General features: G+C 33.1%; 2 protein-coding genes across 3 annotated transcripts; one reads left to right on the forward strand and one right to left on the reverse strand.

The window, feature by feature from the left end:
* Positions 1-13,866: 13,866 nt before the first annotated feature.
* LOC140836594 (probable receptor-like protein kinase At2g42960) lies at positions 13,867-17,489 on the forward strand. 2 transcript variants are annotated; one of them, XM_073202229.1, is made up of 9 exons: positions 13,867-14,013; positions 14,343-14,439; positions 15,014-15,714; positions 15,819-15,923; positions 16,072-16,194; positions 16,413-16,583; positions 16,673-16,802; positions 16,942-17,151; positions 17,359-17,489. In XM_073202229.1, the coding sequence occupies exons 3-9, from the start codon at positions 15,062-15,064 to the stop codon at positions 17,485-17,487; spliced, it is 1,521 nt and encodes a 506-aa protein (XP_073058330.1). In that variant the 5' UTR covers positions 13,867-14,013; positions 14,343-14,439; positions 15,014-15,061; the 3' UTR covers positions 17,488-17,489. The 2 variants fall into 2 exon arrangements, with proteins under 2 accessions (XP_073058330.1, XP_073058331.1); XM_073202230.1 differs by having other exon boundaries at positions 14,343-14,436; positions 15,012-15,714.
* A 1,718-nt stretch (positions 17,490-19,207) lies between these two features.
* LOC140836595 (uncharacterized) lies at positions 19,208-21,641 on the reverse strand. The gene is made up of 4 exons (XM_073202231.1): positions 21,345-21,641; positions 20,775-20,918; positions 20,446-20,651; positions 19,208-19,843 (listed from the first exon to the last, which is right to left on the reverse strand). Exons 1-4 carry the CDS (start codon positions 21,584-21,586, stop codon positions 19,683-19,685), a joined length of 753 nt encoding a protein of 250 aa, XP_073058332.1. The 5' UTR covers positions 21,587-21,641; the 3' UTR covers positions 19,208-19,682.
* Positions 21,642-21,793: the final 152 nt, after the last annotated feature.

The raw sequence follows: 21,793 nt of genomic DNA on the forward strand, positions 1-21,793 counted from the left end.
TTAATTCATACCTTAAAAAGTTAAGGAATTGATTGACTGGAGAGAATCATCAAATTGAAAAAGGAAAGTATCCATTATTTCTATGGATTAAAAATGTTTCCGATTCTATGTGACTGCATCAGACTTTGGTCAAGAAAATCGATTTGTATAGTATTTTAAAGGGAAAAAATAATAAAATTTATATGCTTTGTTTAAATACAACACGTCTTGCTCTCTTTTTCAAGAAAATTATTATATAATTCGAAGATCTTAAATTTTGTATAATTAATTCGAAGAAATGAGAGTGCCATATCATCTGTTGAAGACGATTGGGAGAATAAATACAGCACTGCAAGGTTTGTATCACCGTGAAGCCCAGCCCAAACCTTGTATGAACATAAAATATATCGGCCTTCAAAAAAAGTGGAAAAAAAAATATTGTTATTGTTGAAATATTATTTAAAATGTGAAAAATATTTGTGTTGAAAATGTGAATGTTGAATATTGAAAAATAGGTGTTGAATATTGAAAATTAGTGTGTGATGATGTAGGTAATGATGTATTTTATTTTTGGATTATGTGTAAAGATTTCCTATAAATAGATCTCTCATTTGTGAAGAAAATCACAATTGAGTAGAGAGAAAAATATTATAAAGTGTGTAGTTTGGTAAATTTTGAGAGTTTGAGATTTTTACTTTTTACCATAAATTTTTACTTTTTCACAACACGTTATCAGCACGAAGCTCTAAAAGTCCTACATATTTTTCCAAGCTCCAAACAGAAGAAAAAGGTAACAAAAGTAATTATATTTATTTTACTGTTATTTGTTTATTGTGTATTTATTTAATATACAATATAATGTTATTATTAGAAATAATAAAAATAAATTTTTCATAAACTTGTTATAAATCTTGGGAGGATGTTAAGACGACATCCCACACTCCCGGCAAGGGATACGACAAGTATAAAAGCCTATAAGGTTTTTAAACAAAATAAATTATGACAGTCGTTATAATATTATGATATGATATATATAATTATTTAAACATGTCTAATATTATATATACCATATTATTACCATAAAATTATACAAATACATACATTTATTCTTTTATTCACCAACGGTCATAAACGGTAACAAAACGGCTAGTTTTTGCCCTATAAATATGATCTCTCAAACTCATTCAATCACCCCAACTTTCTCTTCTTCTCTAAAAATTATTCTTCATCAAATTTTCGGAGAAAAAAGAAGATGGCTTTCGCAAGGTTATTTTTAATTATTTTAGTTATCATACTCACGAGTCTTGTATTTATCGGAGAATATCCTCCTCGTGTGTTTTCTTTATTTTTACGAATACTTGTGCTTGTTGTTTATCCATTACTTTGTATTGCAATATTCATTAACTAATAAAATGCATCGTGATTTTTAGTACCACCATGGCAAACTTGACAAAGCTCGAATTCATCGCTCTTGACATTACTGGGAAAAATTATATGCCATGGACTCTCGATGTAGAAATGCATCTTGAGTCATTAGGTCTAAATGAGACCATAAAAGAAAATGGCATATGCACATCACAAGAAAAGGCAAGAGCCATGATATTTTTGCGTCGACATCTCGACGATGGATTAAAATGTGAATATATGACTGAAAAAGATCCCATGGCTTTATGGAAGGGATTAAAAGAAAGATTCGAACATATAAGGGAAGTTATACTTCCGATCGCTAGGGATGAATGGAATACGTTAAGATTCCAAGACTTTAAAAAAGTCAGCGATTACAACTCGGCGATGTATAGAATAATCTCGCAGTTGAAATTTTGTGGGCACGAGATTACAGAATTGGAAAAGCTTGAGAAAACATTTTCCACTTTTCACGCATCGAATATAACTCTACAACAACAATATAGAGTGCGTGGATTTTTGAGATATTCTGAACTTATCGACTGTCTCCTTGTGGCGGAAAAGAATAACGAGCTATTAATGAGAAATCATCAGGCACGACCTACTGGTTCAACGGCATTTCCTGAAGCAAATGTCGTAAGCAAAAATGAATTTAAATCTGGCAACCAAAATCAAAGTTATAGACAAGATTTTGGTCGAGGACGAAATCGAGGTCGTGGTCGTGGACGTGGTCGGGGACGTGGAAATAGTCGTGGTCGTGGACGCGGTCGTGGTTTTGAAAATAATCGAGATAGTTACTTCAATAACTCATCTCAAAGGAACGTCCCAAATCATCCACCGAAAAGGCATCAAGAGAACATGAGTGTAAATGAAAATCACTCAAAAAGATTTGAAAGTTCTTGTTTCAGATGTGGTACTCCAGGACATTGGTCCCGTATTTGTCGAGCCCCTGAGCACCTTTGCAAACTTTATAAAGAATCAATAAAGGGGAAAGAAAAGAAGACCAACTTCGCTGAAAACAGTGAACATTTGAGTAATTCAACTCATTTTGATGCTGGAGATTTTCTGATTGATTTCTCAGACAATGATCAATTTGCGGGTGGAATAAATATGTAAAACATTTTATTTTTCATGTAATTGTATGATAATATTTTATCGTGTGTTATATTTTGGCATATGTATTGTATTGTATTTTTATAAATGTATTGTCAGTAATTTTATTTCATTACATATTTTTTTGAAGTTCAAATATGGAAAATACTATGAACAAAGATGAAGTTTGCATACCTGATAGTGGTACAACGCACACTATCCTCCGAGATAAAAGATATTTCTTGGAACTAAAACCAACAAAAACAATAGTGAATACAATATCAGGTCCTGTAGACTTGATTAAAGGTTGTGGTAAAGCACAATTTTTGTTACCTAATGGTACAAAATTTTTGATCAATGATGCTTTATATTCACCACAATCGAAAAGAAATTTGTTGAGTTTTAATGATATATATTCCAATGGGTATGATACTCAAACAATGAATGAAGGGAATGAGAAATATATGTGTCTTACCACATATAAATCAGGAAAGAAATATGTAGTTGAAAAACTACCAATGCTACCTACTGGATTGCATTATACATATATAAGTCCAATTGAATCAAACATGGTAGTTGATAATTCTTCAATACTGATCAATTGGCATGATCGATTAGAACATCCTGGTTCAACAATGATGCGAAGAATTATAGAAAATACACATGGTCATCCATTGAAAGACCAGAAGATCTTTCAGAATAATAAGTTTCAATGTAAAGCATGTTCTCTCGGAAAACTTATTATAAGACCATCACCAACCAAAATCCAAACTGAATCACCAATGTTTCTTGAACGTATTCAGGGTGATATTTGTGGACCAATCCATCCACCATGTGGACCATTCAGATACTTTATGGTATTGATTGATGCCTCCAGCAGATGGTCACATGTATGTTTATTGTCAACTCGAAATGTTGCATTTGCAAGATTACTTGCTCAAATAATAAAATTGAGGAATCAATTTCCCGATTATACAATCAAGAAAATTAGACTTGATAATGCTGGTGAATTTACTTCCCAGACTTTCAATGATTATTGTATGTCTATGGGAATCATTGTTGAGCATCCTGTTGCTCATGTACATACACAGAATGGATTGGCTGAATCATTGATTAAACGTCTGCAAATGATTGCTAGACCAATGATTATGAAAACAAAACTCCCTATTTCTATATGGGGACATGCAATTTTACATGCCGCTGCATTAATTCGCATCAGACCAAGTGCATATCATAAATACTCCCCATTACAGCTTGCATTTGGTCAAGAACCAGACATTTCTCATCTGAGAATTTTTGGATGTATGGTGTATGTGCCTATTGCACCACCGCAACGAAAGAAAATGGGACCTCAAAGAAAGGTTGGAATTTATATCGGTTATGATAGTCCATCAATCATTCGATATCTTGAACCTCAGACAGGAGACGTGTTCACAGCACGTTTTGCTGATTGTCATTTTAATGAGGAAATCTTCCCAATGTTAGGGGGAGAACAGAAACATACCGAAAAGGAAATTACGTGGTATGTATCATCATTGTTACATATGGATCCAAGAACAAAACAATGTGAAAAGGATGTACAGCAGATTGTGCACTTGCAAAGAATAGCAAATCAAATACCAGATGCATTTGCAGACACAAAAGGGGTAACTAAATCATATATACATGCTGCAAATGCCCCTGCTCGAATTGAAATTCCAAAGAAACAAATTGAAAATACTCATGATGTCATTAAACGCCTGAAGCGTGGAAGGCCAGTCGGTTCCAAGGATAAAAATCCTCGAAAAAGAAAATTCATAGAGAAACACGATGATCACAAAATAGAGAATGATGTTCCTGAAGAAACACATGATGATCACAAAATAGATAATGATGTTCCTGAAGAAACACATGATGATGAAAATGTTCTGTCAGAACCACAAACTGACGAGAATCGTGAAATATCTATCAATTACATTAATACTGGAAAAATATGGAACCGAAAAGATATAGAAGAAATTGATGATATATTTTCTTATAATGTGGCAATCGACATCATAAATGATAATGAAGATCATGAACCAAAATCTTTTGGTGAATGTAAAAATCGACAGGATTGGGTAAAATGGAAAGATGCTATCCAGGTTGAATTGGATTCGCTAAATAAACGTAATGTTTTTGGACCTATAGTCCTTACACCTGAAGGTGTAAAACCTGTTGGATACAAATGGGTTTTTATTCGAAAGCGAAATGAGAAAAATGAAATAGTAAGATATAAAGCTCGACTTGTTGCACAAGGTTTTTCTCAAAGGCCTGGAATTGATTATGAAGAAACGTATTCTCCCGTGATGGATGCAATTACGTTTCGGTATTTGATTAGCTTGGCGGTATCTGAAAATTTAGAAATGCGTCTTATGGATGTTGTTACAGCTTACTTATATGGATCACTTGATAGTAATATATATATATGAAAATCCCTGAAGGATTTAAGATGTCTGAAGCACAAAGTTCAAAACTCAGGGAATGTTATTCTGTGAAATTACAAAGATCATTATATGGGTTAAAGCAATCAGGTCGAATATGGTATAATCGACTAAGTGATCATTTGATGAAAAAGAGATATGTAAATAATTCAATATGCCCTTGTGTTTTCATTAAGAAAACAACATCCGGATGCGTAATTATTGCTGTATATGTTGATGATTTAAACATCATTGGAACGAATAAGGAAATTCAAGAAGTTGTGTCATACTTGAAGGAAGAATTTGAAATGAAGGATCTTGGAAAAACCAAGTATTGTCTGGGTTTACAAATTGAACAAAAAAAATGTGGAATGTTTGTTCACCAGACAAATTATACAGAAAAGATCCTTAAACGTTTTAATATAGATAAAGCAAATCCTTTAAGTACTCCAATGGTTGTTAGATCATTAAACATAGAAAAGGATCCATTCCGTCCATGTGAAGATGATGAAGATATTCTTGGTCCAGAAGTACCATATCTAAGTGCCATTGGTGCCCTTATGTACCTTACAAATTGTACAAGGCCTGATATATCTTTTGCCGTAAATCTGTTGGCAAGATTTAGCACATATCCAACAAAGAGACACTGGAACGGAATTAAACATATATTCCGTTATCTACGAGGAACGACAGACTTGGGACTTTTGTATTCAAAAGATGCTAATTCAAGTATGATTGGTTATGCTGATGCTGGATACTTATCTGATCCACACAAGGCACGTTCCCAAACTGGATATGTATTTACTCGTGGAGGCACTGCAATTTCTTGGCGTTCACAGAAACAAACGCTCGTAACTACTTCATCAAATCATGCTGAGATTATTGCACTACATGAAGCAAGTCGTGAATGTGTGTGGTTAAAATCAATGACCCAACATATCCAAATCTCATGCGGATTATCATTCGATGAGAAACCTGTGATACTATATGAAGATAATGCTGCATGTGTTGCTCAAATGAAAGAAGGATACATAAAAAGCGACAGAACTAAACATATTCCTCCTAAGTTCTTCGCATTCACCAAGGAGCTTGAGAAGAATAAATGTATTGATGTTCGTCACATTCAATCAAGTGAAAACTCATCAGATCTCTTCACAAAGGCACTTCCTACGTCAATATTCAGAAAGCACATATAATATTGGGATGCGCAATCTACGAAATTTGTGAAGAATTGTTCATGTCAACATCAGGGGGAGTTTACGTGACTGCACTCTTTTTCCCTTACTATGGTTTTTATCCCAATGGGTTTTTCCAAGTAAGGTTTTTAACGAGGCAGTACAAAACACGTAATGAAGACATCATCGTATCATGATCATCATCACAAGGGGGAGTGTTGAAATATTATTTAAAATGTGAAAAATATTTGTGTTGAAAATGTGAATGTTGAATGTTGAAAAATAGGTGTTGAATATTGAAAATTAGTGTGTGATGATGTAGGTAATGATGTATTTTATTTTTGGATTATGTGTAAAGATTTCCTATAAATAGATCTCTCATTTGTGAAGAAAATCACAATTGAGTAGAGAGAAAAATATTATAAAGTGTGTAGTTTGGTAAATTTTGAGAGTTTGAGATTTATACTTTTTACCATAAATTTTTACTTTTTCACAACAGTTATTAGGTTATATCTCTTTTGTTACATATTATAATCAATTAAAAAAATTAAATTTTAAGTTATAATAAAAAAATTAACGAGATATGGGACAGAAAATTTTAAAACATAAAATCGAAATATCATTTTAAAATTAAAATAGAAGTAATAATAAGTTTAAAATTCTGTTTTGTATATTTTTTTTTTACATTTGATAATATTAAAAAATTTAATTATATTCTTTTGAGTAATTAATATTATAAATAATTTGAAGTACTAACGAATTTACTAAAAAAAAATTCACGGGATACAATTGTCATTATTTGGTATTAAATTAAATTTGAGTGTATTTAACAAAATGTGAAGTTTAAGTAATGCTTTTCTATTTATAATAACTGATTTAAAAAATATGACATCGATACGATGAAGAAATTCATTCGACTTGAAAACGAGAAACGAAACATAATCGTATTATGTAACTTAACTAATAAAAGTATATTCTCCTGAAATATTTTTTGTGAGACCAGAAATAAGACTAAGATCTCCTGATTTTGAATAAAACATGCACGAAATGCTATTAAATAAAATTATTCAAAAAACCTTTTTTTAAAGGAAAATTATTCAAAACCTTTTTTTAAAAAAAAAATATTCAAAACCTAAGACATGGTGTTTGGGAGTAAAACGACGAGTAAAGACAATTTATCAAATTTTGGTAGTGTCCAGCAGAATGTATTGTCTATTCATATTGGAATGTAATTGCTATTCTTAATTGGGTTATGGAAAATATATTACAAAAAATTGGATTCTATTCAACTTCCACTAAAAATTCGAGTGTGATAAAGTTGGGCGAACTCTACTATTTGACGTGTGATGTGTACATTTCGGTAGCGTGCAAATTATTTTAGTGAAATAAATAATGTTGGACAAGCATTGTGCAATAAATTCGTTGGAGAACTGAACTCGCGAATCATTGATCAAACTTTCACATATTCTATCAACTCGAACACTCTCAGAAAGACAATATTGATCCATGTTTTATTATTACAGGATTTTTTGCATCAAACTCTCATGTTAAATATCAAGAAATGCACATTTCTCTCATGTGAAAATTAAGCAGGTATTATAGGTCTTAACATTTTATACAAATTGTACGAACACCCTCTGCACCACTTGAAATTTAAGTCTTTCGATTATATATCATGGAACAACTATCAAAATAACCAGCGGGAAAAACTTTAAGAAATAACACCTTATTTTCTACCAACAGTATTTCAGGCTTAATAAATTTGTTCGGACGTTATCTATGCTAACCAGAAGTTGCAAGATCGAGCTGGATGACACAAATACAGCAATCGACGGCGTCTGATTAGTATATATAATGTTCGAACTGATCCAGTCATCCTAAAATATGACTTGTAAAAAATTATTTTGTTCGTTGGTCATTTTGATCACTAATTTATGAGATAAAATAAAAATATTTCGAGTAGGTCTCTTGTGAGACGGTACTATTATAATAGAAAGTAATACATTTTCATGGATGACCCAAATAAAAGATCAGTCTCATAAAATACGATTTGTGAGATCGTCTCACACAAATTTTTGTCAAATATTTCAGCGGGTTATATATCCAAATAATGCAGAGTATGTTCGTGTAACTTTTATGAAAATACTGAGATCTAGAATATTTGTTTAATTTCGATATTTCACCTCGAGTTTGGTGTAAATAACTCTATTATTATTATATTATATAAATGAACCGTTCTTCCGTGAGTATATATCATAAGTTGTTCTACAATACGTGTTGCAAATTAGATTCAATGTACGTACGTATATGCTCCTCGAAAAAGGAGGTAGATAAATAAATACAAATACGTACACTGCCAACAATTTTTGAATTATTATTTTTTTAATATACGGAACAGTGCTGCCACCAATTATAAATTAAAAACCTTTTTTTAATATACGGAACAGTGCTGCTCCTCGAAATTAAAGTGATACGGATTGTGTTAGTGGAATAATTATGGATGGATCATCCAATAAATTATTGTTTTTAATCAAATAAATTAAAATTATATTTTAAAAGCAAAGTTATCATGTCACGTGTAATGGTATTCATTCGTTCACTTTAACGTGTGTTGATTTAATGTATGAACTGCTGCTCTTCTTTATGAATGGGAAAAAGGCTAATACGTAGGCTTAGTTGGAAAATCTTGTTAAAAGCTTTTTTATACTACTTATATTATTATTTAATAGCAGTAACTATATATACATATATATATTTATATAGACACACACTATGTGATATAAAAAATATGATAGTTTATTAGAAAATTGTGACGTGACGCTGACATATTCAATATCACGTCAGTATTCTAAAGATGAATAAAATAAAAAATTTATATATTAGCAGAGGCCAAATAGATAGATAACACAACACCATTATAATGAAGTGAAATGTGGTTTGCATCCACTATAGTAAAATGTTCAATTAATTTTATAAGAATGATTCAGAAGTAGAGCGTCATGTTCTCTAAATCGCAATTTGAAAGATATACCAAAATTTTTTTACTGCACATACACAATATATACATACACAAGCAAGCAAACCCGAAATCCCGTCCATCTGTTGCCTCAAATTCGAGCTAATGGTTCTTTTTGTGGTGGTGACTGGTGAGTGAACCTTAAACCCTCGTGTAGCCTAGAAAATCGGGTCAGGCCGGGCAAGAAAAAATGCTACCGGACAAAATCCAGTATCCGATCCAAACTATTCGAAATCTGAAAAAATCCGACGGGTGCCCACCACACCATTTCAAAAATTAATGTAAAAGATCCAATATGCATGGTTACCTTGAAAGTTGTAGCACCAGTTCAATATTTAATGTGAATTATCGAAATTTGCATAAATAAAGTGGAAAATGTATTCCTTTTGCTTGCTTTTTCTCTCTTCCCAAATAAATAAACATCGTCGCCTTGTTTTTATTCGCTCTCAATTTATCATACAATACGTACGACTCGAATTGTCGATTCCCATTGTCTGGGTACGCAGGTTGCATACTTTAGACTATTTTTTTGGTAATGGGTAAAGACAATAATTTCAGGTAAATCATTCAGAGGTGCAAAAAATTAAACAACACTTCTTTTTACTGGCCAAGGGAAAACACTTTCTTGACCAATTATATAACTTTTTCTTTTATTTTTTAAAAAGTGAAATGTGTAATAATGGGATGATATTTTCTTTAAATTTTTGACCCCACTAGTTTATTATCTAATTTATATTTATATAATAGTTGTCATCTCCAACGATTTTACGGAATTAAAAATAATATTTTTGACATAAAAATAATAAATTTTCCAAAAAAGATCAACTAAAATCATTCGTGAGACGGTGAGATTCGAATGTTAATGTTATTTCTCTTTTAAAATTTTTTTATAATTTACTTGGTTCGGGAAATTGCCCCTTTAAATTAAAATTTTATTAGATAGTATAAGTTAAATTTTAAATTGTTCCAAAAAAAGTAATAAAAACACAAAAAAACTTATTTCTTTAATACAATATATACACATTTAATGCCAACCACATTCAAACACTACATGTTTAGTCAAACAAAAAGTTTCACAATTTTGTCTTCTCGACTTACATCAAACATTATCCAATAATTTCAACAGATATTTTCATAAAACTCGACAGACCATGCCCTACGGGAAGTTTACATGATATTTTAACATCATATTATATACACGAGTTAAAATACTAATCGTTTTGATATATACAAAATTAATCACAAACTTTACAAAATAATCTTATATTCGAAAGTTCATATCGACTATGGGTTTTTTATAAAAATAATTTAATTTTTAAAATTAATTTCAAAAGTAATTTAAAAAAAATGTTTTCAAAAATAATGTAATCAGTGCTTTGGAAGCGCGGACGCTGCGCACGTGGAGCAGCGTCCGCGCTTACGAAGCGCGGACAATGGTCCAGTCAGCGACACAAGGTTTTAGCGACGGACTGCATATAACAACCGTCTCTAAATTCATCGGCGACGGTTTACAACACCGTCGCTAAAATATAGCGACAGTTTCAAAACCGTTGCTCATATGAACTGAGCGACGGTTTAAAATTGTCGCTATATTTTAGCGACGGTTAACTCACCGTCGCTAAATGCCAAAATTTTTGGAGTCAAAAAATAAAATTTTAATTTAAAAATTAAATTAGTTTTTTAAAAAACCCATCCAATATATTTCTCATATTTACAGACAAATGACAATGTCAATTAATCGTGAACATATCTTGATTCCAAAATTTTTAATTAATTCAACGGCTTACATCTTTGCAGCGTGCAATGTGCGCTGCGGAAAAAAAGTTTGCGCGCTGCGCAAAACCAAAAGGAGTCGATAAAATGAAATTTTAATTTAAAAATTAAATTATTTTTTAAAAAAACTCATCCAATATATTTCTCATATTTACAGACAAATTACAATGTCAATTAATCGTGAACATAACTTGATTCCAAAATTTTCAATTAATTCAACGGCTCACATCTTTGCAGCGTGCAATGTGCGCTGCGGAAGGAAATATGCGCGCTGCCAAAAGTCAAAAAAATGAAATTTTAATTTAAAAATTAAATTATTTTTTTTAAAAAAATCCCTCCAATAACAAATGAAAATGTCATTTTGTTAATTAATTGAAAATTTTGGAATCAAGCTATGTTCGATTAATTGGAAAATTTGAAATCAAGGTTTGTTCACTGATTAATTGACATTGTCATTTGTCTATAAATATAAGAAATATATTGGAGGGGTTTTTTTTTAAAAAAAAATAATTTAATTTTTAAATTAAAATTCCATTTTTTCGACTTTATGTGGTTTTTCGCTACACGCAAATTCTCTTTCCGCAGCTCACATGGTACGCTGCAAAGATGTAAGCAGTTCGATTAATTGAAAATTTTGGAATCAAGGTATGTTCACGATGAATTGACATTGTCATTTGTCTGAAAATATGAGAAATATAACGGAGGGGTTTTTTTTTTTTAAAAAATAATATCATTTTTTTTGATTTTGTGAAATTTTTGACATATAGCGACGATTTACAAACTGTCGCTGTGTCCATAGCACCGACAAAGGTAGCGACGGTTGTAAAAATCGTCGCCGATTTAGATTTAGCGACGGTATGAGAACGGTCGCTGATGCCGTTTGAGCGACGGTGTTTATATACAGTCCGTCGCTAAAAATTTCGTCACTCACTGACTGGACCATCGTCCGTGCTTCGTAAGCGCGGACGCTGCTCCACGTGAGCATCATCCGTCAGCGTCCGCGCTTACAAATCGCGGATTACATTACTTTTGAAAACGTTTTTTTTTAAAATTATTTTTGAAATTAATTTTAAAAATTAAATTATTTAAAAAAAAAAACCCTATCGACTATCGACTAATGGGATAAATGTTTGTGCTTCGTCATCATTGTGGTATTCGAAAATTACTGACTTGAGAATTTTAGCTAAAATATACATTGTACTAATTCTAGCAGCAAAATAATCAGTTCGATTTTTTTGACAACCCCATATGGAACACTTTGATATGTGATGGAAAAATGAATGTCAAGTCTATTTACAATGTGATTATATGTTCCTAGATTAATGGGGAATAGTCGATATATACCCCACTATTTTGATTGGTTTACACATTCTCGTTTTCCTTTTTTTTTTTTTATTTACCTTTCCCCCTCCTTTAAATTTTTTAAAATATTTTAATAATAAATATTTATCAATTGTTTTTAAAAACATCACCAATACATAAAATAATAATGATAATGATTGTCGTGATAATTACCATAATCATTATTATAATCAGAAATATTAATAAGCAATAAACTAACAAAACATTGAAAACAATAACAAATAAATGCTAAAACTTAATATCAGTACCATTAATTATAAATTAACAAATAAGTTTAACGTATTGAATGACTATTATTCTGAAAAAAATTAATTGAAAGGTAATTGTATTGTTATAAATAATCACATTCCATTAATTTTTTTTTTCTACTACCAATAATAGGAATGATGTACATTTACATTTTACCATTCCGTTTTTTATTCTTATTAATTTAATGTCAAATCTGATTGTGTTTTTATACTACGAGAAATCCACGGTGGTTACCTTTCAAGTAAACCTCGAGCTAATATAATATCATGTACATCACGCTTGTGAGATAAAACTACAATGAACAAGTCATGTGTGACAATTACCCACCCAAAAAGATGTTGATAGCTTTAGTTGAATCCCGATCATTAGTCAAACGTTCATTATGATTATGCTATTTTTTTTATTACACTAAGCATGAAATGAAAGTGATGTTTATTGAATTTAGATAAGAATTCTAAAATAAATTTATAAATCATAATATTATATATAATATGTAAAAAAAAAATAAAGAGTAAGTAACTTGTGAGATGGTCTCACGAAATTTTTATCTGTCAGACGGGTCAACCCTACCGATATTCAAAATAAAAAGTAATACTCTTATAATAAAAGGTAATATTTTTTCATGGAGGACTCATATAAGAGATCTGTCTCACAAAATACGACCTGTGAGACCGTCTAACACAATTTTTTTGTCAAAAATAAATAAACAAATAAATGTATATTCATTGTTGTTTATTTGTTGCAAATTTAAAAGGATACAATTTATTTTGTTATAACTTAATCAACTACTCAACATTAACGCTAACGAACCATAAGTTTATCTCATTAAGATTAAGAAATCAAATCAAACAAAATTTAAAGAAAGATATATAAGAATATAATCACGAGAGTTGCAGTAACTTTACTCATAATTGATTGAAGTTTCATGCTTATCAAAAATCATAATATCCACATAATCGATACTATATAATTAACGAGACAGAATATCTTGGTACAAAATATTTCATATTACATTTAAGATCATACTCAAAAGTGTATACAAAATTGAATATTTAGTAGTTTATTGGAAATTTTTAGATCTTATATATATTGATAAATAATCACTCTTAATTGTACGTTACAAATATATATATATATATATATATTTGAAAAACAATGCAGTCTGCAATCATATGGATCGGAGGACAAGTTGGTATATTTGCGTTTCCCTCCTTCCCAGTAAAGTTGACTGTTCAAATTCTGTGTCTTTTTAATTTAATGGAGGTTCACACCACTTTCTTTCTTGTGTAATTACTTTCACTTTTTTACTATCTCTGTAAATTATTCGTTTTTCTCACTCAACTCCTATAAATGTAGTATACAGTGTACAGTTAATACTTCCTCATTTGCTTTCTCTTTACTATTTACTCTGTCTTTCTCCCTCTCTCTCTCTCTCTCACCGGTTTCCTCCATTGTAAACCAAGCTTCCGCCCCAGCTTCTTTGATGCACCTCTTTCCCCACATTCACACAATCCCAACTAAGGTTTCACCATACTCTTGCTTTTATTAGCCAATTCTGAAGTGAACTCTGTAATTCCACCATTGAAGTTAATTGAGATGTCTCTGCTTATAAAGATTGGGTTTTTTGTCTGCCATTGTTTGAGTTAATTTGGTTCCGTTCTTACATTTTTTATGTATATTTTTTTCTTGAATGCGCTTTGGCCCACTGCCGGTTACACCTTTTGACTTGTAAACTACTCTTCTTTAGCTTAGTTGCTCAACTTTCTTGTGGGGTGCTGCTTGTTCTTTTCTTTTTCTTTTTTTCGTTTTTCGGTTGGGTTTTTGGTATTTCATGGACACATTTTTGTATAGGTTCATCGACCCCTGTCGGCAAAAGCAAGGGCCTTTTAACTGGGTTGTTTCTCAAAGTAGAAGATTAAGGGGTGTTAAGTTCAGATCACTTGCGAAGGTGAGATTTTCTCGTCTTGGATTTTGAATTTATACTGCTTTATGTATAGCTTACTTACACTCCGCCTGTATCACGAGTCACACTTTCTTGATTTTGCTATCTTCGCCCCTCTTATGATTTTGATTTGGGATGTGATGTATTCATTGAATGCCGCTGATTAAAGGGCTGAGAATGTTTTCCCTTTTATCTGCCTTCTAAAATTCTCTGAGAAGCGGACATGCAATTCAGACATTAATGAATTAAATTTCACGTTTGAGATTTTTTCTTATCAGCGGACCACCTCCTTTCTGAACCCAGAAGGCTCGGCCCTGGTTATAAATCTTTGTTTGTGTGATAATTTTTGCATTGCTTAGTTTGATCCAAAAATGGCTTCTATTGATTGATTTAACGATGGATGAAAAGGTCTTATTGGTTCATGATGCTGTTTTGTTCATGCTATTTTGCTTCCTAACTCGTGACTCTTCCGGGATGAGAAAAGCAATTAATATGATATATCTTTCAATTTTGGATGTTTTCTTTTTGGCGTGACACGTTTCTGGGATCCAGGATTGAGTTTGTTATCTTTTTTGTCCAGTACCAAGAGTAAAAGCAAGATTTCTTCATTGCATCTGATTTGAAGAAAATGTCAACCGAAAGTTTAAGCACCGAGTTATCAAAGAAATATGGGGCTCTGAAACTATGGGTTTTGATTTGTGTGTGTATTAGTGCCTTTATAGTATTAATTCTTGGAATATTATCTATATGGGTCATGTGTACCAAAAAATCTCGAAAGACCTCAGACAAATATTCACTCTCTCAAATCCCTAATGTCTCAAAAGAAATCGAAGTTGACAAAGTTGGGAATCAATGTATGAACGATCACACCAAGAGTCTATTCTTGACCATTGATGACAAAGCAAATGATAAGAAATCGGAGAAGATGTTAGTTCATTTAAGTAGGAGTAAATCAAGTGATGGTGATAATATCAGCCAATGCAGTTCAATATATCATCACGAAAGGGCCTTTAGTTCTCAGTCAGGAGAGGAAGGAAGTTCAGGGAATACCCGCAAACAATCTTCATTTTCTTACGGGGTTGTTATGGCATCTCCTTTAGTTGGCTTGCCCGAAACGTCTCATCTTGGATGGGGACACTGGTTCACTCTTAGGGACCTCGAAATTGCAACAAGTCGCTTCTCAGCTGATTATATTATTGGAGAAGGTGGATATGGGATCGTTTATCGAGGAAAATTGGTCAATGGGAGTGAGGTTGCGGTTAAGAAACTTCTTAACAATCTGTAAGTATCCATTTTCTGTTTCCAACATTTCTAAAACTTGTCCCATTTTGTCAGCAAGGCTTGTATACTTACTTTTTATAATTGAAATGCGAATTATATTCCAGTGGCCAAGCGGAGAAAGAATTTAGGGTCGAAGTAGAGGCTATTGGCCATGTTCGACACAAGAATCTTGTGCGTCTTCTTGGCTATTGCATAGAAGGAGTTCACAGGTAAGCTTATTTGCTAGTGTAAATCTGAAACCAAATTTTAAATACCGTATGTTTGATATTTATGTTGCAATCAAATGCAATTGTTATTTTCTTTTCTTTATTCTACTTTCATTTTAATTGCCCAAGTTTAAATTTTCCTTCCACGCAGAATGTTGGTGTATGAGTATGTCAACAAAGGCAACTTGGAACAGTGGCTTCACGGATCTATGAAACAACTTGGTACTTTTACATGGGAAGCCCGCATGAAAGTTCTTCTTGGCACAGCAAAGGCGTAAGTAGATTTAGATTTTAACTCTAAACTACTCGTTTATGTGATTTTGTTTGCTGATGTACAGAGAGTTATTGACGTATTTCAGGAATGGGTGTTAAGACTCGGATAAATAACACAATTGGACATTCGCTACTCATGACAGTATTTATTTCTCGTTTTACATGCATTTTCATCTTTCAGTGGTCTCTATTAAAAAATATCTCATTTGGTTTTTGCAGGCTGGCTTATTTGCATGAAGCTATTGAACCAAAAGTTGTTCATCGCGACATAAAATCTAGTAACATCTTGATTGACGATGAGTTCAACGCAAAGGTTTCTGATTTTGGATTGGCTAAGCTCTTGGGATCTGGAGAAAGCCATATAACAACAAGAGTTATGGGGACATTTGGGTATTCACTTCTGCACCCTCGCTTGAATATATCCCAACTCTATTTGTTGTAAATTGTGAAATTAATTCATAACCGCATGTGAATTTTAGTTACGTCGCTCCCGAATATGCAAATACTGGCTTGTTGAATGAAAAGAGTGATGTTTATAGTTTTGGTGTTCTGCTACTAGAAGCTGTCACAGGAAGAGACCCGGTGGATTATGGGCGTCCAGCAAATGAGGTACTTTATTTATTTTCTTTCTGGTAATCCAGCTACTTAATATTCCTTGGTGGGAAGAAGAAACACACATGGATATATGAACCGTGACTTAGAAATCGAGCATGTTCCTGTTAACCCACCAAGATTGTGCATTTGGCAGGTTAATCTTGTTGAGTGGCTCAAAATGATGGTTGGGAACCGGAGAGCTGAGGAAGTCGTGGATCCTGATCTTGAAGTTAGGCCCACAACCCGTTCCTTGAAACGTGCCCTTTTGGTTGCTCTTAGGTGTGTTGACCCTGATTCAGAGAAACGCCCGAAAATGAGTCAGGTGGTTCAAATGCTTGAAACTGAGGAGTTCCCTTATCGTGAGGTGAGATTTAATCCCTTGTTCACACTTACTATGCTAGGAGGATTTCTCTTTTTAGTTGTTCCAGCTGTATCTCTTTTAGCTCTGTTAGCGCGTAAAAGATTTGATGATATTGTGAATCCGAGTGTGTGTGCTAGACAACTAGTAAGTTCTTGCAAACCGAAAGTCAATAAATGGATGAGTAAACAACTAAAGTTTCCTTCCTTGCAGGATCGAAGGAATAGGAAAACCAGAACAGCAAGCATGGAAATCGAATCCATGAAGGAAAGTTCTGATTCTGTTGAGATGGAAGGCAAGGTTTGTCCATCACAGAACCATTCGTCCGAGACAAACAATTGAAATACTCTGCCCGACAGCTAGTTTGGGGTAAAAAAAAAATTGATTTTTATCCCTTAGATATGTAGATATTTTAGTGACCATCCCGTCCTATACTAATAACATTCTCCAAGTTTGGTTTCGGAAATATTCTTGTTGCATCTCAGAGAGCCGTGAAGCGAAAAAAGACGGCCGGGTAAAAAATTTTGTGCCTAACGTAGCATTCATCATTTTTGTTTATCTCATTTTAGTTACACTGGACGTTTTCTAGGCAATGCTGTAACTATGCGGGACCTTTTGTGTAATTTAACAAAGCAGCAGTAGCACTCTGTATCTGTGTGATATACTGTATCCGTGTGATATATACCATTCATTAATGGCGATTTAATATATCAACGTTATATAATCATCATTCTTAATATTATGACGTGTGTAGTGTTAAATAAGCATTTTCAATGAAAAATGATTAAAATTATAAAAAATAAAATATTCAAGATTAAGGTTGAAGATTAAATTTGCTAAGATAAAGATGATGTCATGATTTAGCTATTTTGATTTTGAAAGCTTAATAAATGTTTTTATGAAATATGTCATCTTTAGACCGTTTATTTTTACGACTCCTACAACAAAATAACACAAAAATGTATCAATTAAGTACGTCGGAAGAGACAACGATTGAGAAATATGATAACAAAAATACAAGGGTCCTTGGAGCACTCTGAGCGCGGCCAGGAATTTTTCGCAAGGTTGAATCGAAGCATCAAATATGGTTGGCATGTTGTCATGTTTGTGTTGCCTTAGGAATGCCGGTTCATGATCTGTGTGTACAAGCTTTGAGTCGTTAAGGCACAACTTCTCCAGCTTCTAGTACAAGATCCTTAGCGCGGAAATTATTTTCCGAACATGTTTTCTCCTTAGTTCGATTCCAATCTAAAACAAAATTATTGGTACAATGACATAAACATCTTTTCTCCTTAGTTCGATTCCAATCTAAAACAAAAACCCCATCCCATTGGAAAAAAGCAACCTCGTGGCTAGTTACCAAAAATCAAACAATTATTGGATAGAACATGTAACAGCGACTTCACCACATCAAATCAAACGGTAGAGATTGAAGCTATATAAGATGAATGGGCCCCGTGTTGTCATTTTAAAAAAATAAATCAATTCTGACATGTGGTAAAAATTTAAGTGAGACGGTTTCATGTGTCGTATTTTGTGAGACAGATCTCTTATTTTGATCATATATGAAAAGGTATTATTTTTTATGCTAAGAGTATTACTTTTTATTGTAAATATCGATAGAGTTGATCCGCCGCCACGTTCAAAAATATTGTCACATCTCGTATTTTGTGAGACATCTCTCTTATTTGGGTCATCAATGAAAAAAATATTATTTTTTATGCTAAAAGTATTACCTTTTATTGTAAATATCGGTGGAGTAAACCAGCCCCCACTTTCGAAAATATTATCACATGTCGTATTTTTGTGAGACGACTCTCTTATTTGGGTCATCCATGAAAAAATGTTATTTTTTATGCTAAAAATGTTACTTTTTATTTTAAATATCGATAGAGTTGAGCCGCTCCCACTTTCAAAAATTTTGTTATAGTGTGGAATCTACAAGCCATGAATCATACTTTATACACACCCGCATATTGATTTTATTAATATAACGCAACATGAAACAAAATAACACCAATAAATTATATTATTATTTTTTGACAACTTTGTACGAAATGCTTTTCGTCTGCACAAAAATTGGATTTTCAAATTTCATTTTGGTATAACTAAAAAATCCAAACCTTTTTCAACTGAAATTTTGGGGGGCTTTGTCGAATTTAAAACAGTTCTTGCTTCATTCTCCGGAGTTACGTTTCTTGCTTTTTGTGTATTTGGTGGCAGTGATACTGTAGTCAGCCTTCTTTGGTTCGGATAAATGGGGCGTCCCCTCTTGAAGCAAAATACAACAAAATCCTACATTGAATACAAGGACCCAAAAACACTCTAGTGTATGAACCTCACGTTGTAACAAAGTTAGAGACACCAGAAAAAATAAATAGTGATAAAGGGTACATTGAAAACCCCAGGAGACCAGCATTAGCTCCCATGGTTTCACCCTACTTTCCCGTGTACGAATCGAGTTCAGGTCCCTCCCACCCCATAGATTAGGATAAAAAAAAAAAAAAAAAAACTTAAAGCCCAGGATATAAGAGGTATCATTCACTTGACGATCCATCATCGTTATCATCTACATGGTCTCTAACAACCCTCTCCACGAGCTTCTTCCGCACTTCATCAAGGACGGCTTCCCTGGATTGCTCACTACCATACCCATCATTTAGTACAGGATCCCGCTGACAGAGAACTAAGGCAACACCTACAAGCAGACACATGCATGAAGATTCGATCACCTCCAAAGCAAGTAAAGATCATTATCGACATAATAGAGAGCATGGGGTGAAATAGAATAGGAAGTCCAGGAGTTGAACTTCTGTTCTCGATCTTCATTTAGTTTAAGGTGTGGTGCGTCTTCCTTCCCTTCCGTGTTTCACCTTTTGAGAATCTAAACCCTTCAAAAATTAGAATAGCTTATTTTGTACCAGTTGCTCTAACAATCACAAGCAGTCAAGGACCGAAAAACTTCAAATGGATTGAACTTATTGTCCATGTCTCATTCTTCATGACATCTACCAGAACATGATAGACATCTTCCAAACTCAAAAGGCATTTTCCTACTGGGTGGTCTAACTTTCTTCCACGTCCACCCATCACCAAATTTTCCTCGGTCTAGTTTTCATCCTTTTGGCCTCAATTTATTTTGAGTTTAAAGTGAAGTATAATACCATAATCGTTCATATGCAAGAGATTAAACTTTCAAGATAAAACACATATGCTTGATGTGTAGAAATAGACGTCCCCATAGGGAATAAAAAGGAATTTATGAAGAAGTACAGAAATGGAATGAGATGCATGACATACTTTCAGGGGTTGATCTCCGACCAAAGCTGCGCACTCCCACATGAGTTGCCTTAACAGCACCATTATTATAGACAAGCAAAGTGGGAAGGTTACAATCTGGATAGTTGGGAATGCACTCTGTAGATATGATTTTGACAAATTTTGTAGCGGGATATCTTGTCGCCAATTGTTCTAAACATTGTAAAAGCAGCCGACATTCTGGATATCTACCAAAGAAATAACAGATGTATTATGAATGAAATATGTTGATGCTAGCAGACAGCAGTAGGCAATTTCTTGGAACACAACCAAGAGAAACAGAAATTTTGTGACTAATGAGTTCGATTTACCCATCTTTGAATAGCATCACAACAACCCAAACTTCTGGCGGGGCTTGGGAAACTTCACGGACGAAATCCGATCCAGAGATAGGAATCACCGTTCCAAACCTCACAATCTTGGCTGATTTTCTCATCTCAGACAACCTCTTCTTCCTATAACAATCAGACAAGTTTTTATTTTTCAAGCAAAGCAGTACCTCAGTAATTAAAGTTTTTATTTTTCAAGCAAAGCAGTACCTCAGTAATTAAGCAACACAGCAGAGGAGTTCCAGATTAGATTTAGGAAAAAGATATTAAGTTCAGAAACAGAAGCCAAACCGGTACACATGAACTAAAACAAAGTATTACGAGCAAACACCAGTAACATCTCAATAAAAATCGATTCTTGCAACCAGAAGCTCGAGGAATTAATTAAATTCAGAGGAGATTGAGCACGAGGAAGTCCCAAATCTCCCCAAAATCAATTTCACCAAATTATCAATAGACTAAGAAAAACGGTCCTCAGATAGCGATCACAGAAGCGTAAATATTTTAAATTTTCAAATAAACACAACAAGGGAATAGGATTGCAAACAGGACCTATATTCTTGGAGGAAGCGATCGTCATCTAGATCATCTTCGAGGTCTTCAAGCTCATGCTCTGTCTTCTGATCGATCCAGGCCTTGCCTTTGGGCTTCAAATCTTCATCCTCAGATGGTGCAAAAGCCGGTGGCTTGAATGGTGGCGGTTTTGGGGGAAGATTTCCCAGTTTTCTTTGAATGTCATCCCACTGTGTCGACGCCCCTTCCACATCTTTGTAAACATGGTGATAATCCGCCATCGATGCGATCCTTTCACTTTTCTTTTCTTTTTTAACTTTCCATATACGATAACCCAAAACTTCATTAAAAAAATTAATTAAAATAATAATAAAGATTAATTCCTAGGCCCACTGCATTAATATTATTTTTTTTCAATATTAATATCATGTGTTAGATTCGGTTTAGTCTAAAACTTGAATCAAACAAAAAAACAATTTTTAAAACCA

This window comes from Primulina eburnea, chromosome 7, assembly GCF_022965805.1.
Source record: "Primulina eburnea isolate SZY01 chromosome 7, ASM2296580v1, whole genome shotgun sequence".
NCBI classification, from domain to species: Eukaryota; Viridiplantae; Streptophyta; class Magnoliopsida; order Lamiales; family Gesneriaceae; genus Primulina; species Primulina eburnea.

Bases quoted from the DNA above. Each gene is read 5' to 3' on its own strand.
- LOC140836594 (XM_073202229.1), top strand. From the start codon at position 15,062: ATGTCAACCGAAAGTTTAAGCACCGAGTTATCAAAGAAATATGGGGCT. The intron at 16,584-16,672 runs GTATTCACTTCT...TGTGAATTTTAG, and splicing joins AGAGTTATGGGGACATTTGG to TTACGTCGCTCCCGAATATG. The intron at 17,152-17,358 runs GTGAGATTTAAT...CCTTCCTTGCAG, and splicing joins AGGAGTTCCCTTATCGTGAG to GATCGAAGGAATAGGAAAAC.
- LOC140836595 (XM_073202231.1), bottom strand. From the start codon at position 21,586: ATGGCGGATTATCACCATGTTTACAAAGATGTGGAAGGGGCGTCGACA. The intron at 20,919-21,344 runs GTCCTGTTTGCA...TGATTGTTATAG, and splicing joins CGCTTCCTCCAAGAATATAG to GAAGAAGAGGTTGTCTGAGA. The intron at 19,844-20,445 runs GTATGTCATGCA...GTCTGCTTGTAG, and splicing joins TCGGAGATCAACCCCTGAAA to GTGTTGCCTTAGTTCTCTGT.